This window comes from Prionailurus bengalensis, chromosome D3, assembly GCF_016509475.1.
Source record: "Prionailurus bengalensis isolate Pbe53 chromosome D3, Fcat_Pben_1.1_paternal_pri, whole genome shotgun sequence".
NCBI classification, from domain to species: Eukaryota; Metazoa; Chordata; class Mammalia; order Carnivora; family Felidae; genus Prionailurus; species Prionailurus bengalensis.
In genome coordinates this window covers 23809656-23826015 of record NC_057356.1, presented here as the reverse complement: position 1 = coordinate 23826015, position 16360 = coordinate 23809656, and the positions used below count along the sequence as shown (strand labels likewise).

Below are 16360 nucleotides of genomic sequence, written 5' to 3'. Positions count from 1 at the left end.
CAGACAAAAAAATTAAAATCATCTGGATTAAGTTAACCCATCTCTCCCTTTGATCCCCATTCAGCTCTGACCTTTGGCCTATCATCTTCACCTTTGCTTTAACATCCCCCCCCCCCCACCGGCCGCCCCATTTTACAGATGAGGATGGTGAGGCTCAGAGAGGTAGCATCACTTGCCTGAGGTCACACAGCTAGATGGTGATAGAGCTAGGACCTGAACCCATGTCTTTCTGACTACAGCACCCTCACTCTTTCCCAGCTTCAGCCCTTAAGCTACACTCTCACCCTTATTTTCTTCCTACTCAAGCATTTTTAATCTCTTCCTCTACCAGTTTCTCTCATGCTCATTTCAAACAGGAACAAGCCTCCCTTGGGCTCCACACTCCCCTTTGGTTGCTAACTTTCATCACGTTTCTTACAGCATACTTACTTCTTTCTCAATGGCAGGTTAAGGACATAGGTTTAAAGTTGAAAAGTTGTAGGATCAAATCCTGCCTCTACCAACTCTGGGCTATATGACTGTAGACAAGTTAATCAATCAAGTGAGGCTTAGAGCCTCAGTTTGCTCTTCTGTAAAATGGAGGTAAGAATAAAAATAGTCTCTCATTAGATTATTTTGAAATTTAAATAAAATAGTCCCAGCACTTCACCCAACAAAAAGAAAGCATACATTCTTCTCAAATGCTTATGAAAAATATTCTCCAAGATAGAACATAAGCTAGAGCAAGAAACCTACTCCATGAACATAAAAGAACAGATATCACACAAAGTATGTTCTCTAATAACGATGTAATGAAATTAGAGCTCAAAAACACAAAGAAATTTAGCAAATTCCCATTTAAGCAGAATTAACTAAAAAAACCAAAGGGACAAAGAAAAAAAATCATTAAGGAAAATTAAGAAATACTTTGAAATGAATGAAATGAGAAAACAACATACCAAAACTTATGGGATGCAGCTTAAACATTTCTTAGGGAAATTTACAGTTGTTAATGTCTAAGTTACAAAATAAAGATTTTATGTCAATAACCTAACATTCCTTAAGACATTGAAAAAGAGAAGCAAGCAAAATCTAAAACAAGCAGAGGGAAAAAAATAAAAATCAGAGCAGAGGGGCGCCTGGGTGGCTCAGTAGGTTAAGCATCTAACTCATTTCAGCTCAGGTCATGATCTCACAGTCATGAGACTGAGCCCTGCAAGAGGCTCTATGCTGAGCTTGGAACCTGCTTAAGATTCTCTCCCTCTGCCCCTTCCCCATTTGCCCTTTCCCCATTTGCATACTCTTCCTCTCTCAAAAAAAAAAAAAAAAAAAAAAAAACTTCAGAGCAGAAATAAATAGAAAATACAAAGATAATGAAGAAAATCAATGAAACTGCGGCTCCTGGGTGGCTCAGTCAGTTGAGCATCCAATTCTTGGTTTCAGCTCAGGTCATGATCTCACAGTCAGAGGATTGAGCCCTGTGTTGGGCTCAACGCCAAGCAGAGCCTGCTTGGATTCTCTCCCTCTCTCTCTGCCCCTCTCCCCACTCACATTCTCTCAAAATAAATAAGCAAACTTTAAAAAACAAAAAGGGGCGCCTGGGTGGCGCAGTCGGTTAAGCGTCCGACTTCAGCCAGGTCTCAATCTCGCGGTCTGGGAGTTCGAGCCCCGCATCAGGCTCTGGGCTGATGGCTCAGAGCCTGGAGCCTGTTTCCGATTCTGTGTCACCCTCTCTCTCTGCCCCTCCCCCGTTCATGCTCTGTCTCTCTCTGTCCCAAAAATAAATAAAAACGTTGAGAAAAAAGAAGAAAAAAAAAAAGAAAAGAAAAGAAGTTGGGGGGGAGGGCAGGGGAGGCGAGCCTAAGTGGCTCAGTTGGTTGAGCGTCTGACTCTTGATTTTGGCTCAGGTCCTGATCTCACAGTTCATGGTTCAAGCCCAAGCCCAGCATAGGGCTCTGTGTGGACAGTGTGGAGCCTGCCTGGGATTCTCTCTCCTTCTCTCTCTGCCCCTCCCCCACTCATGCTATCTCTGTCTCTGTCTCTGTCAAAATAAATAAATAAATTTTAAAAAATAATAATGAAGTCAAAAGCTGGGTTTTATTTTTAATATTTTATTTTTAAGTAATCTCTATACCCAATGTGGGGCTCGAACCCACAATCCTAAGATCAAGTGTAACATGCTCCACCGACTGAACCAAGCAGTCTAAAAGATAGCTTCATTTTAAATTCTACCAAACATTTAAAGAACTAATACCAATTCCCAAACTCTTCCAAGAAATACAGGAGGAAGGAAACTTCTCAACTCATTCTGAGGCTACTAATACCCTTATGCCAAAAGCAAAGACATCAGAAGACAGCAACAGACCAACAGGCCTCAGCAAACCAAATCCAGCAACATGTAAAAGGGATTAGATATGACCAAGTGAGAATTAGCCCAGGAAAACATGGTTGGGTTAGTATCTGAAAAATAATTAATGTAACATGCAATCACAATACAATACAGAACAAAACCACAAGACCATCTCAGTAGACAGAAAAGGCTTTGACAAAACCCAATATCCTTCATGATTCAAAACAATAGTGACAACAATAAAAATAAATGAGGAATAGCAGGGAACTTCTTCACCCTGAGAAAAAGCACTTATTGAACCGCCTATGGCTAACCACATAGTGTAAAGCTTCCCCCTTAACATCAAAATAATACAAGAATATCTGCTCTTACAATGTTTTTTTAAATGTCTATTTATTTATTTTTGAAACACAGCTTGGGGGAAAGACCGAGAGAGAGGGAGAGAATCCCAAGCAGGATCTACACTGTCAGCACAGAGCCCAACATGGGGCTCAATCCCATGAACCATGAGATCATGACATGAGCTAAAATCAAGGGTCAGACGCTTAGCCAACTGAGCTATCCGGGTGCCCCTACTTTTTATTCATTGTACTAGAGATTCAAACCAGGGCACTGAAAGGAAGGAAGGAGAGAAGGAAGGAAGGAAGGAAGGAAGGAAGGAAGGAAGGAAGGAAAGAAGGAAGGAAGGAGGGAAGGAACAAATCTATCTCTATTCACAGATAACATAATCTTATGCAGAAAATACTAAAGAACCCACTAAAAACTATTGGATCTAATTAACAAATTCAGCAACATTACAGAATACAAGATTAATATACAAAAAAAAAAAAAAAAAAACCCAAAAACCCCACTTGTTCACGAGCAATCAACTAACTAACCTAAAATGAAGTTTAAAAATAATTCCTTTTGGGGTGCCTAACTGGCTTAGTTGGTACAGCATGTGACTCTTTAGATTTGGGATCATGAGTTCAAACTCCATGTTGGATGTAGAGTTAAAAAACATATGTATATTTAAAAATACTAATAAGTACATTTATGATAGCATAAAAAGAATAAAATACTTAGGAATAAATTTAACAAAAGAAGTACAAATCTAATACTATAAAAACTATAAAATATTGCTGAGAAAGAATTTGAAAGACTTTTGTAAATGTTCATGGATGGGGTACCCAGGTGGCTCAGTCGGTTAAGAATTGACTTTGCCTCAGGTCATGATCTCGAGATTCATGAGCTTGAGCCCCACGTTGGACTCTGTGCTGACAGCTCAGAGCCTGGATCCTGCTTCAGATTCTGTGTCTCCCTCTCTCTCTGCCTCTCTCACTTGCACTCTGTCTCTCTCTCAAAAATAAACATTAAAGGGGGCGCCTGGGTGGCGCAGTCTGTTAAGCGTCAGACTTCAGCCAGGTCACGATCTCGCGGTCCCTGAGTTCGAGCCCCGCGTCAGGCTCTGGGCTGATGGCTCAGAGCCTGGAGCCTGTTTCCAATTCTGTGTCTCCCTCTCTCTCTGCCCCTCCCCCGTTCATGCTCTCTCTCTGTCCCAAAAATAAATAAACGTTGAAAAAAAAAAATTAAAAAAATAAATAAAAAATAAACATTAAAGGGGCGCCTGGGTGGCGCAGTCGGTTAAGCGTCCGACTTCAGCCAGGTCACGATCTCGCGGTCCGGGAGTTCGAGCCCCGCGTCAGGCTCTGGGCTGATGGCTCAGAGCCTGGAGCCTGTTTCCGATTCTGTGTCTCCCTCTCTCTCTGCCCCTCCCCCGTTCATGCTCTGTCTCTCTCTGTCCCAAAAATAAATAAACGTTGAAAAAAAAAAATAAATAAATAAATAAATAAACATTAAAAAAAAAAGTTTTAAATAAATAAATAAATCAGTCATACTATTGCAAAAATAGCAAAATGCCCATACTACTGACATACACAATCCCTGCCAAAATCCCAGCTGCCTTCTTTGCAGAAATTAGCAATCTGAAACTAAAATTCTTATGTTAATATGAAGACACAGACTATCCAAAATAATCTTGAAAATGAAGTACAAAGTTGAAAGAGTTACCAATGTTTTGCAATTTCAAAACTTACTCCAAAGCTACCATCATTAAGATGTTATGGTACTAGCATAAGGACAGACATACAGATGAATAGGGAAGAAATGAAAGACCAAAAATAAACCACATTTATAGTCAACTAACTTTGAAAAAGAGTGCCAAAACAGTTCACTGGGAAAAGAATAGTCTGTTCAAGAAATGGTACTAGGACAAGTAGATATCCACATTCAAAACAATAGTTAGAACCCTTACCTCACACCATATACAAAAATCAACTCACACAAAATCAAAGGCTAACTGTAGTAGGAACCATAATTATAAAACTCAAAGAAGAAAGAATAGTAATGAAGCCTTGTAATCTTGGGTTAAGCAATGCCTTCTTAATTATGACACTAAAAGCACAAGTGACAAAAGAGAGAAATTGGCCACAATTCAAGTTTGAAATTAGTGTATCAAAGAACATCATCAAGAAAGCAAAAAAGAAGGGCGCCTGGGAGGCTCAGTCAGTTGAGCATCCGGGTCTTGGTTTCAGGTCATGATTTCAGTTCGTGAGTTCAAGCCCCATGTAAGGCTCCGCATTGACAGTGCTGAGTCTGCTTGAAGTTTTCTCTCTCCCTCTCTCTCAAAATAAATAAACAAACTTTAAAAAAAAGATAACAAAAAAGAAACCCAAAGAATGGAAGTAATATTTGCAAAACATGTATCTGATAAGGGATTTATATCTAGAACATATAAAGAACACTTACAAATCAGCTATAAAAAGGGGCGCCTCGGTGGCTCAGTTGGTTGGGTGACTGACTTTGGTTCAGGTCATGATCTCACAGTTTGTGAGTTCAAGCCCTGCGTCGGGCTCTGTGCTGACAGCTCAGAGACTGGAGCCTGTTTTGGATTCTGTGTCTCCTCCTCTCTCTACCCTTCCCGTGCTCATGCTCTGTTTCTGTCTCTCAATAATAAATAAACGTCAGGGCGCCTGGGTGGCTCAGTCGGTTGGGCGTCCGACTTCGGCTCAGGTCATGATCTCGCGGTCTGTGAGTTCAAGCCCCGCGTCGGGCTCTGTGCTCACAGCTCAGAGCCTGGAGCCTGTTTCGGATTCTGTGTCTCCCTCTTTCTCTGACCCTCCCCTGTTCATGCTCTCTCTCTGTTTAAAAAATAAACGTTTAAGAAAAAAAAAATTTTTTTTGAATAAACGTTAAAAAAATTTTTTTTAAAACTCAGCTATAAAAAGATTAAAAATCCAATTAAAAATTAACAAAGGCTCTGAATAGAAATTTCTCCAAAGGCTATATAAAATAACCAACAAATACCTAGAAAATGTTCAATTATCATTAGTCATCAGGAAAATGCAAATCAAAACCACAATGAGGGGTGCCTGGGTACCTCAGTCGATTAAGTACCTGACTTCAGCTCAGGTCATGATCACGGTTCATGAGTTCAAGCCCCGCACTAGGCTCTGTGATGGCAGTGCAGAGCCCACTTCAGATCCTCTGTCTCCCTCTCTCTCTGCCCCTCACCCGCTCATGCGCACACACACACTCTCTCTCAAAAATAAACAAACATTGGGAATGCAAGCTGGTGCAGTCAGTCTGGAAAACAGTATGGAGGTTCCTCAAAAAACTAAAAACAGAACTACCCTATGACCCAGCAATTGCACTACTAGGCATTTATCCAAGGGATACAGGTGTGCCATTTCGAAGGGACACGTGCACCCCCATGTTTATAGCAGCACTATCAACAATAGCCAAAGTATGGAAAGAGCCCAAAAGATAGATGAATGGATAAAGAAAGTGTGGTATATATATACAATGGAGTATTACTCGGCAATCAAAAAGAATGAAATCTTGCCATTTGCAACTATGTGGATGGAACTGGAGGGTATTATGCTAAGTGAAATTAGTCACAGAAAGACAAAAATCATATGACTTCACTCATATGAGGACTAAACAAAACATGAACATAAGGGAGGGAAACAAAAATAATATAAAAACAGGGAGGGGGACAAAACAGAAGAGCCTCATAAATATGAAGAACAAACTGAGGGTTACGGGAGGGGTTGTGGCAGGGGGGATGGGCTAAATGGGTAAGGGGCACTAAGGAATCTACTCCTGAAATCATTGTTGCACTATATGCTAACTAATTTGGATGTAAATTAAAAAAAAAAAAAAAGTTTAAAAAAAAGAAGCTAAACTAAAATAAATAAATAGATAAACAAACATTTAGAAACAAAAATAAAATTTAAAAAGCCCAATGAGATCATTTCACACTAGAATGACTATAATTAAAAAGACACATAGTAAGTTGGGGCAAAATGTAGAGAAGTTGGAACCTTCATACACCGCTGGTGGGAATATAGAATGGTGCAGCTGCTGTGGAAAACAGTTTAGTGGTTCCTTAAAATATTAATCATAGAGTCTTCCATGGGAAGCTGTTGAAGTGGGAGTCCCCTAAGCTCATCTCATGTCAGACACAACTAGATAACCCACATTAGTGTAAATAACTCAGAAAGCAGCCCAAAGATTGGCAGAACAGACCCTCCGCAACTAAATGTAGAAAAGAAGTCATACCGATGAGAGTAGGAAGGGCAGAGATGCAGAAGGGAGTCAAACAAACTTGCAGGACTGTCCATGAGGTAGGGACACCGTAGCACAAAGAAAGGAAAGAAACAGACCCTCACACTGGGAAGCATGCATGAGGAAGAGGAATCCCTATAACATACTGCTTTGAGTTCTTACAATCAGCAGCGATTAACACCTGGAACTTTAAAAAATCAGCAGTCTCCCTGGGAGGGTGAGAGGAAACTGAGTCCTTGCCCTTAAGGAAACAGCACAACAAAGACCACTGCAGAGATACAGCATAGAAGTAGCAATGTGAAAAGTACCTGGGTTACACAGGAAGGACTTTTACTAATCTCAGAACAAATACTGGAGAAGCAGGAATATTTGGGAGACTTCTCTCCAGGAACAGAGGAGCTGATAGGCACCATTTCCCTCCCCCACTCCTTCGCCTACACACAAAAACAGCTACACCTATAGGAACCTGTGTAGCACCAACCCTTGGTACCTAGGTTATTAACAGCACCACATTGCCCCAAGTTCTTCTGTGGACACGCCTGCTCCAGCCAGGCCCAGGCTCTAGGTCCCCTCCCACAGCAGACCTACACACACTTTGCTTACACCATGCACCCATGTCCCCCTGCAGACCTGCCACCCTCTAATAGGCCCTAGGCCGGAACCCGTTCAAAGTGGTGCCACAAGCCTGGCAGCGTGCAAGTAGTCCTGACAAGGGCCAGCGCCACTCCAAAGTGACTCCTGCACTAGGGGGAGGGAAAGATAATAACCACACACACCAGTCCAACTAGGGCCTCAGCAGTGGGCTGGGAGCAAACATCTGGTCTGACTACAGGCCCCACCCACCACTGAAAGATTCTCAGGGGACAACACATGGAAAGTGACCTGCAGCCTGATGCTACCTCATTTCTGGCAAACGCCTGGTCTGACTCAACTGAATCCCTAGGCGACCTCAAATTGGCCCACTAACAACACAGGGACCGGTCCCTGCCCACAACAGGCAAAGACAGCCATCACAGATGACTGGAATGAAGGAAAAATTAGCTCAACCGCAACAGTAGGGTACAGGAAACACACATATGAGACACTCTGAAGCTTCAGGTTCTGTGAACAAGGAACACTGCATTGCAGAGCACTACATGACCTCTTCTTCCTAAAGCCATTACTTTCAAGAGCAGAAGATGTAGCTGACTTTCCTACTACATAGAAACATACACAGTGAGTCGAACCAAATGAGGAGACAGATGAATACTTTCCAAATGAAAGAACAGGACAAAATCACAGCAGAAGAGCTAATTGCAACAAACATTAAGTAATACACTTGATAGAGAATTTAAAGTAATGATTGGGGCACTCGGGTGGCTCAGTCAGTTAAGCCTCTGACTCTTGATTTCAGCTCAAGATCTCACAGTTCATGAGTTTGTGCCCCACACGGGGCTCTGTGCTGACAGCACGGAGCCTGCTTAGGATTCTCTCTCTTCCTCTCTCTCTGTCCTTCCCCCGCTTGCACACTCTCTCAAAATAAATAAACTTAAAATAATAATAATAAAAATAATGATCAAAGAGTAGAGGACCTCATGAGAACCTTAACAAAAATATGGAAAATATAGAAAAGATCCAATCAGAGATGAAGAACTCAATAACTAAAATTAAAAATACACTAGAGGGAATAAAGAGCAGACTAGAGGAAGCAAAAAAAATGGATCAACGACTTGGAGGACAGTGTAATGGAAAGCAATCAACCTGCACAGGAGAGAGAAAAATAATCATTATAAATGAAAGAAGACTTAGGGAACTCAGCAAGACCATCAAGTGTAATAACATTCACATTATAGGGATCCCAGAAGGACAAGAGAGAGAAAAGGGAGAAAAAGAGAGAGAAAATTTATTTGAAAAATTAACAGCTGAAAACTTCCCTAATCTGGGGAAGGAAACAGTCATCCAGAAGAAGGCACAAAGAGCCCCCAACAAAATCAACCCAAGGACTTCCTCACCAAGACACAGCAATTATAAGGACAAAAAGTAGTGGGCACATGGATGGCTCAGTAGGTTAAGAATTCGACTCTTAATTTCAGCTCAGGTCATGATCTCATGGTTCACATGAGATTGAGCCCTGTATCAGCGGTGAGCTGACACTACAAAACCCACTTGAGATTCTCTCTCTCTCCCTCTCTCTCTGCCCATCACCCACTTGCACACACAAGCTCTTTCTCTCTCAAAATGAGTAAATAAACGTTAAAAAAAGAAAAAAAAGGACAAGAAGTAGTGATAACCAGAGAATTTTAAAAGCAGTAAGAGAGAAGAAAACAGTTACATACAAGGGAAACCTATATGGCTAACAGCTGATTTTTCACCAGAAACCTAACAGGCCAGAGGGGAATGACATGACATATTCAAAGTGCTGAAACAAGAAAACCTGCAGCAAAGAATACTCTAACAAGTCTAGGATTCAGAATAGAACAGATTGTTTCTCAAACAAAAGTTAAAGGAATACATGACCATTAAACCACCCCCAAGAAATGTTAAAAGGGACTTTGAGTAGAAAGGAAAGGTCATAAGCAGACCACAGGCAAAGTAAGAAAAGTAAAAAGCACAAAAGCAGTAAAATTAAGTACGGCAAAACCTTGGATTGCATGTAACTTGTTCTGTGAGTGTTCCACAAGACGAGCAAACATTTCTAATAAATTTTAACTTGATAAACAAGTGATGTCTTGCAAGAGTAGTATGTGTATGAGTAGTATGTAACGCCAAATGTCACATGATAACAACTGAGCCAATGGCTCTTGAAATTTGCTTTGATATATGAGTGCTGTGGATCACAAGCGTGTTTCCAGAATGAATTAGGCTCGCATACCAAGGTTTTACTGTATATCTATAAAAATCAGTCAAAGGGGGGGGCACCCAGGTGGCTCAGTCGGTTAAGTGTGTATATACCCACACACAAATACACACAATGGAACATTATTTAGCCATTAAAAAAGTATGAAATCTTGCCATTTGCAACAACATGGATGGACTTTGAAGGCATTGTAAGTGAAATAAGTCAAAGAAAGACAAACACTGTATAATCTCACTTAAGTGTCTTATATGTAGAATCTAAAACACCTAAACTCGGGGCACCTGGGTGGCTCAGTTGGTCGAGTGGCTGACTTCGGCTCAGGTCATGATCTCACAGCTTGAAGGCTCGTGAGTTCAAGCCCTACATCGGGTTCTGTGCTGACAGCTCAGAGCCTGGAACCTGCTTCTGATTCTGTGTCTCCCTCTCTCTCTGCCTATCTCCTGCTCACGCTCTATGTGTCTCTCCCTCTCAAAAATAAACACTAAAAAAATTTTTAAAGTAAATAAATAAAAATAAAAAACCTAAACTCATATAAACAAGAGTGGTGGTTACCAGGGATTGGAGAGTAGGGGAAATGGGGAGATACTCATTACAGAGTACACACTTCCAAGTATAAGATGAATAAGTTCTGGGGATCTAATGTACAGCATGGTGATTACAGTTAATAATATTACATTATATACTTGAAAGCTGCTAAGAGCATAGATCTTAAATGTTCTCACCACAAAAAAGAAATGGTAATTATGGGATGTGATGGAAATGTTAGTAAACACTATGGTGGTAATCATTTTCCAATTTGTAACTACATCAAATTGACACATTGTACACCTTAAATTTACACAATGTTACATGTCAATTATATGTAAAGTTTGGGTAGGGGAGGGGAGGGGAAGAGGACAAATACGAGAGGAACAATTAAAAAAAATTTTTTTAACATTTATTCATTTTTCAGAGTGAGACAGACAAAGCATGAGTGGGGGAGGGGCAGAGAGAGAGGGAAACAGAATCTGAAGCAGGCTCCAGGCTCCGAGCTGTCAGCACAGAGCCCGACGCAGGGCTCGAAATCACAGATGTTGAGATCATGACCTGAGCTGAAGTCAGACACTTAACCGACTGAACCACCCAGGCGCCCCTAGAGGAACAATTTTATAAATAGATAATGGTGATAGTTGAACATTTTGTGAATGTACTTAATGCCACTAAATTGTATACTTAATGGTTACAGTGACAAAACTTTTTGTTGTATCTATTTTCCCACAATAAAAATAAGTAAACACCGGTGCCTACTGGCTCAATCAGTAGAGCATGCAACTCTTGATCTCAGGGCCATGAGTTCAAGCCCCACATTGGGCACAGAGCTCACTTTAGTAATAACAATAATAATAATAATAATAATAATAATATAATAACCAACATTAAAAATACTTAGGAATACTTTCTTTTTTTAAGTACAAGACTTGTATACTGAAAACTATAAAACATCACGGAAAGAAATTAAAGAATACCTAAATAAATGGAAAAACATCCCATGTTCATGGATTGGAAGACTTAATATTAGATGTCAATAATCCCCAAGTTAATCTATAGATTCAATGTAATCCCTATCAAAATCTAAGCTGCCTTCTTTGCAGGAAGTGTCAACTTTGTTCTAAAATTCATATGGAAATGTAAGGGACCCAGAATAGTCAAAACAATCTTGAAAAAGAGGAACAAATCAGGGCTCACACTCTGGATTTCACAACTTACTACAAAGCAACAGTAATCAAGATTTTTGTGGTACTTGCATAAAAGGATAGACATAGACCAGGGGCATCTGGGTGGCTCAGTTGGTTAAGCATCCAACTTCAGCTCAGGTCATGATCTCATGGTTCATGAGTTCAAGCCCCACGTTATGCTCTGTGCTGACAGCTCAGAGCCTGGAGCATGCTTCAGATTCTGTGTCTCTCTCTCTCTCTCTCTCTCTCTCGCTCTCGCTCTCGCTCTCGCTCTCCCTCCCCCCCCCCCCCCCCGCTCATGCTCTGTCTGTCTCAAAAATAAGTAAACATTAAAAAAATTTAAAAAAAAAAAAAAAAAAAAAAGAATAGACATAGATCAATAAAATGTTATTGAAAAGTCCAGAAATAGACCCTCGGATTTATGGCCAAATAATTTTTGACAAGGGTGCCAAGACCATTCAACAGAAAAAAAATAGTCTCTTCAAGAAAGTGCTCAAACATGGGGTGCCTGAGTGGCTCAGTCAGTTAGGCAACTGATTCTTGATCTTGGCTCAGGTCATTATCTCACGGTTCATGAATTTGAGCCCCATGTCAGGCTCTGTGCTGACAGTGTGGAGCCTGCTTGGAATTCTCTCCCCTGTTCTCTCTACCCCTACCCCACCCTCTCTCTCTCTCTCTCTCAAAATAAATAAACAAAATAAAATTTGAAAAAAGGATGTGCTCAAACAACTAGGATACTCACATGCAAAAGAATAAATGTGGACCTCTGCCTCATACGATAAACAAAAAGCAACTCAAAATGGATCAGGGTAAGGTCTAAACATATAAAACATTTAGAAGAAAACAGGTGTGAATCAATAACTAATTATGATAGCTCCTTATGGAGCATCATATACTTTATGCTGTTCACCCTATCAGGATCCTCAGATATATGTAATCTCACTTTTAAAAGTGATGGTTATTTGCAACTACATGGATGGAACTAGAGGGTATTGTGCTAAATGAAATTAGCCAGAAAAAGACAAATATCATATGCCTTCACTCATATGAGGAATTAAAGATACAAAACAGATGAACACGCAGAAGGGAAGCAAAAAGAATATAAAAACAGGGAGGGGAACAAAACATAAGGGACTCTTAAATATAGAGAGTAAACAAAGGGTTTCAGGAGGGGTTGTGGGGGAGGGGGGGAATGGGCTAAAGGCATAAGGGGCATTAAGGAATCTACTCCTGAAATCATTGTTGCACTATATGCTAACTAGTATGTAAATTCAAAAAAAATTTGAATTAAAAAAAAATTTACTAGGATGTAAATTCGAAAAAAAATTTAAGTAATTAATTAAAAATAAATAAATAATAAGTAAATAAATAAAAGTGGTGCAGCCCACTCACCCTTTCTCCCCTTATCTCTGTTTCCCACCCACCATACATCAGCCCCACCCCTATCTTAAAACTATGGCTTAAATGAGTACAAAATAGCTTCAGATACTTACTTCTCAATTTAAAGTTGTACCTATAAACATTCCTATATTATTTCTCCATTTTCTACTGTTTCTTTTTCAGGTCATCAAAGTTGGACATGAAATAAAGAGTGATAAGGTACAAATAATACATTAATCATTCACTTTTAATATTAAAATGCTATTTCAAACACACACATAGTAAGGCCTTCCTACTGGAATCAGGAAGTGTCAGAGAGGATGAATGTATTTAAACTGCAGGGTTGACTATTTTGAGATAAAATCAACAGTCAACAAACAGCCTTACATATTCTGAAACTGTAAGAGGGATGTTCTAAAGCTGCCACAGGAGGGGTTAAGTGGTGAAGTTTCTGTGATGAGTCCAAAACTGTTTGCAAGTTTGAATGAATCAGCATTTTTCTTGGGAAAGGGTCCACTGCTCTCCTCAGACAGACAGAACATTATAGATGTCCAATAACACCTGTTGAAAGAATAAACGAAGGGGGATCCACAGCAAGTGAGAGTCAGTAAACTCCCCCAAAACTGCTTTCTTGGTTCCAACTTTCATCACCTTCCAACTCCGGGATCATTCCAGACGGTCTTAAGCTTTCTGTTACAACTCTCTACAATTAAAATATTAACCAATATAACCAAGGGTCTTACCAAGATTGGTGAATCCATCCTGAAGAGCCCACAATCGAGCCCAAGGGGCAGGGACAGGCTCCTCCGGTTCTTGGTCCTCGGGAATCGAACAGAGTTCCTGGGTGGACACCGTGTCTAAGGAGCTCAGAGTCCCCGAGCTGGAATGAGAGGACTGGCTGGATGTGGGTGCTGTGTTGGTGGAAGAGCTGGACGTGCCCTGCGAGTGTGAGGAGGAGCCATGTGTCTGGGAGGAGATGCCTTGAGACTGCGAGAAGCTGCCTTGGGACTGTGAACAGGCACCACTGCCATGGGGCGGCTGACCCTCCACATCCGTCTCCCGAGACATTACGACCTCAAAAATAAGTGGCCAATAATAAGATAAGTTTCAAGGAACAAGACTTGAAGGTCAAGAGTGAAGGACGGACATATTTACATCAGAAAAAAAAAAAAAAATCCGGAGCATGCATGTTCTGCAAGAGTTAAAATTCTAACAGTCTATGGGAAGCCTGCGTGGCTTAGTCAGTTGAGCATCCAACCCCTGATTTCGGGTTAGGTCATGATCTCACGGTTTGTGAGATGGAGCCCCACATTGGGCTCTGTGCTGACATGGAAGAGTCTGCTAGGCTCTCTCTCTCCCTCTCTCTCTCTCTCTCCACCCCTCCCCCTCCACACATGAGTGCACACTCTCTTTCTCTCTCTCAAAATCAATCAACTTTAAAAAAAAATTAAATATTTCAAAAATATAGATCTAAATAGATCTATAGTTCTTGTGGGCTGAGGTTGCCATCAGATCACTTTCACCAGATCAGTGTTTTGTAGGGCAGCCACAAACCACAGAGAGAAGAAAGAAAAAAATTATTTGAAGGTTATAAATAAGCTAAAAGCAATTAACTAAGTTGGGGGTGGGAGAGAAGACTGATAACAGCTTACATTCATCTAATTTTTTAATTTTTTTTTTTTAATTAGAAATGAAACCTAAAAGGTATTCACTAATACAATCAACACTACACTTAAATTTCATGTTTTGGAACAAGAAAGAAAAGTGTGGATTGGAGTAGAAGATGATTAAAGAGAAACTATATACTAACTCACCGCACCACTCAAGAGGTGACCATTTATGTAAAATGTCACTAATGCCCCTCCTCCCCCAAACCTGCCCCAAGACTGTGCAGACCACATCCTGTTTGTTCATTCTAGATTCCTTGACTCCTAACTAAGGGCCAGGCTACTTAATGAGACAGAACACAAAGAAGACTGCTCTAAACAACTCCACCTAGCACTTTGTGATGCTAAGTTACTATGCTCATCTTTTCAGCATCCTAAATGGCCTTCCAGCCCAACAAAATTCTGCCGAAACCATAAGAGGTTCCCACCCTTGTTTAGAATTAACTTGATGGACAGTTTAATAACAGAAATTATAGTAAAGTCAATTCTTAACTTTAAATCCCTAATGTGATTTTTATAAAGAGGGGAGAGGGCCATTCTCTCTTCTCCCCAGATATCCATACTCAGGTATTCCTCCAGGAGAACATAGTAAACATTACTCACACTGACATTTATATAGCTTTCCAAATACAAAGATCCTGATGACTTCTTCTTAAGCCATACCAGTAAGGTGATGCCAGAGCTGAGTACGCCAGCTCTAATACTACCTCGGTCAAGGTTGCAACCTCTTTCAGCTTTTTGAGCGAGACTTCTCCACCCTGAAAACTGGGAAAAGACTGTGTCAAGTAGTGGCTGCTATCCTTGCTTATTGGTAAGGGTCCACCAAACGGAAAACACATTACTCTCAGCCATGAGGAGGAAGTATATGGAAAGGTTAGAGGCAAACAAATCTGGAGTAGATAGATCTTGAGGATTAAATGAGATGACACATGAACGTTCCTCCCCCAGCAATGCTTGATAATTGGGAGAACAGAATTCCAGTCCCAAAGAATCAGACAACCGGAAAAGGGTTTACAAGTGTAACACATTTTTTTTTTCCAAATAGAGAAACTGAATCCCAAGGTGGACTGGTGCCCTCCTACCCTCTCCTCGCCAAGCCATCCCACACACTTACTTATGGACACTCGCAGGGCATCCTCTTACACAGGTCAGTGTGTTTCCAGTTCCTGCAGCGCCTAGCAGCTAAGAGTGAGTTCTCAATAGGTTTTTTTTTCGAAATTGAATCTAAAATATGGTAATAATTACTAACATGTATATAACTCTTTACAAAGCAACTTCCCTCTGATTTTGAAGAACACAACTTTGTTCTTTCTTACCATGCACGTCTGGGCCAGTTTCAGCTTGTAAGTAACAGGGGAAGTGAACTTCACCTCGAAGTTCATCTACGAAGGAAGACAGTCGCCCACGCGTTCCTCTCCTCCCCCAAACCAAGCTCAAAAAACCAAAGTGAAAATTCGGGAGATTCAGCTCGCATCAAGACCCTAAGAACGGGAATCGAACCCCCCAAACACCCAAGAGAAAGTTCCCCGCTATGACTCACCGCGTGAGCCCACCTGCAGCCACACAACTCACAGCAGCCGCAGCCAGCACTGTGGCGCTAAACAAGCACATACGAACTCCACCCTCAGCCAATCAAAACGGCCCTCCGCCGCCGCCAGACCAATGAAAAGCAGCCGATGTGGTCGTCTACGCGTAGCCTCAATGCTTTCTGGGAGTTGTAGTTTAATATGAGGAGCGGGATTCCCAGAATCCAGGTTCCCCCGGGTTATCCCGCCCCCTTAGCTGCCCAGCCAATCAGCAGCAGTAGTCTGGTTGGGCCCTCGCT

At 41.0% G+C, this 16360-nt stretch overlaps 1 protein-coding gene across 5 annotated transcripts in view; it reads right to left on the bottom strand.

Annotated features, from left to right (window-relative positions):
• Positions 1–16360, bottom strand: part of CHEK2 (checkpoint kinase 2) — a 47322-nt gene extending 30962 nt beyond the window's left edge. The window contains exons 1-3 of one of the 5 annotated variants that reach the window (XM_043558031.1): positions 15650–16346; positions 15145–15300; positions 13612–13942 (exon numbers count right to left, since the gene is read on the bottom strand). In XM_043558031.1, coding sequence (XP_043413966.1) covers positions 13612–13936 — 325 coding nt within the window. In that variant the 5' untranslated portion in view covers positions 13937–13942; positions 15145–15300; positions 15650–16346. Of the gene's footprint in view, positions 1–13611 lie in introns of all 5 variants that reach the window. The other 4 variants (XM_043558032.1, XM_043558033.1, XM_043558030.1 and 1 more) reach the window with 4 other exon arrangements.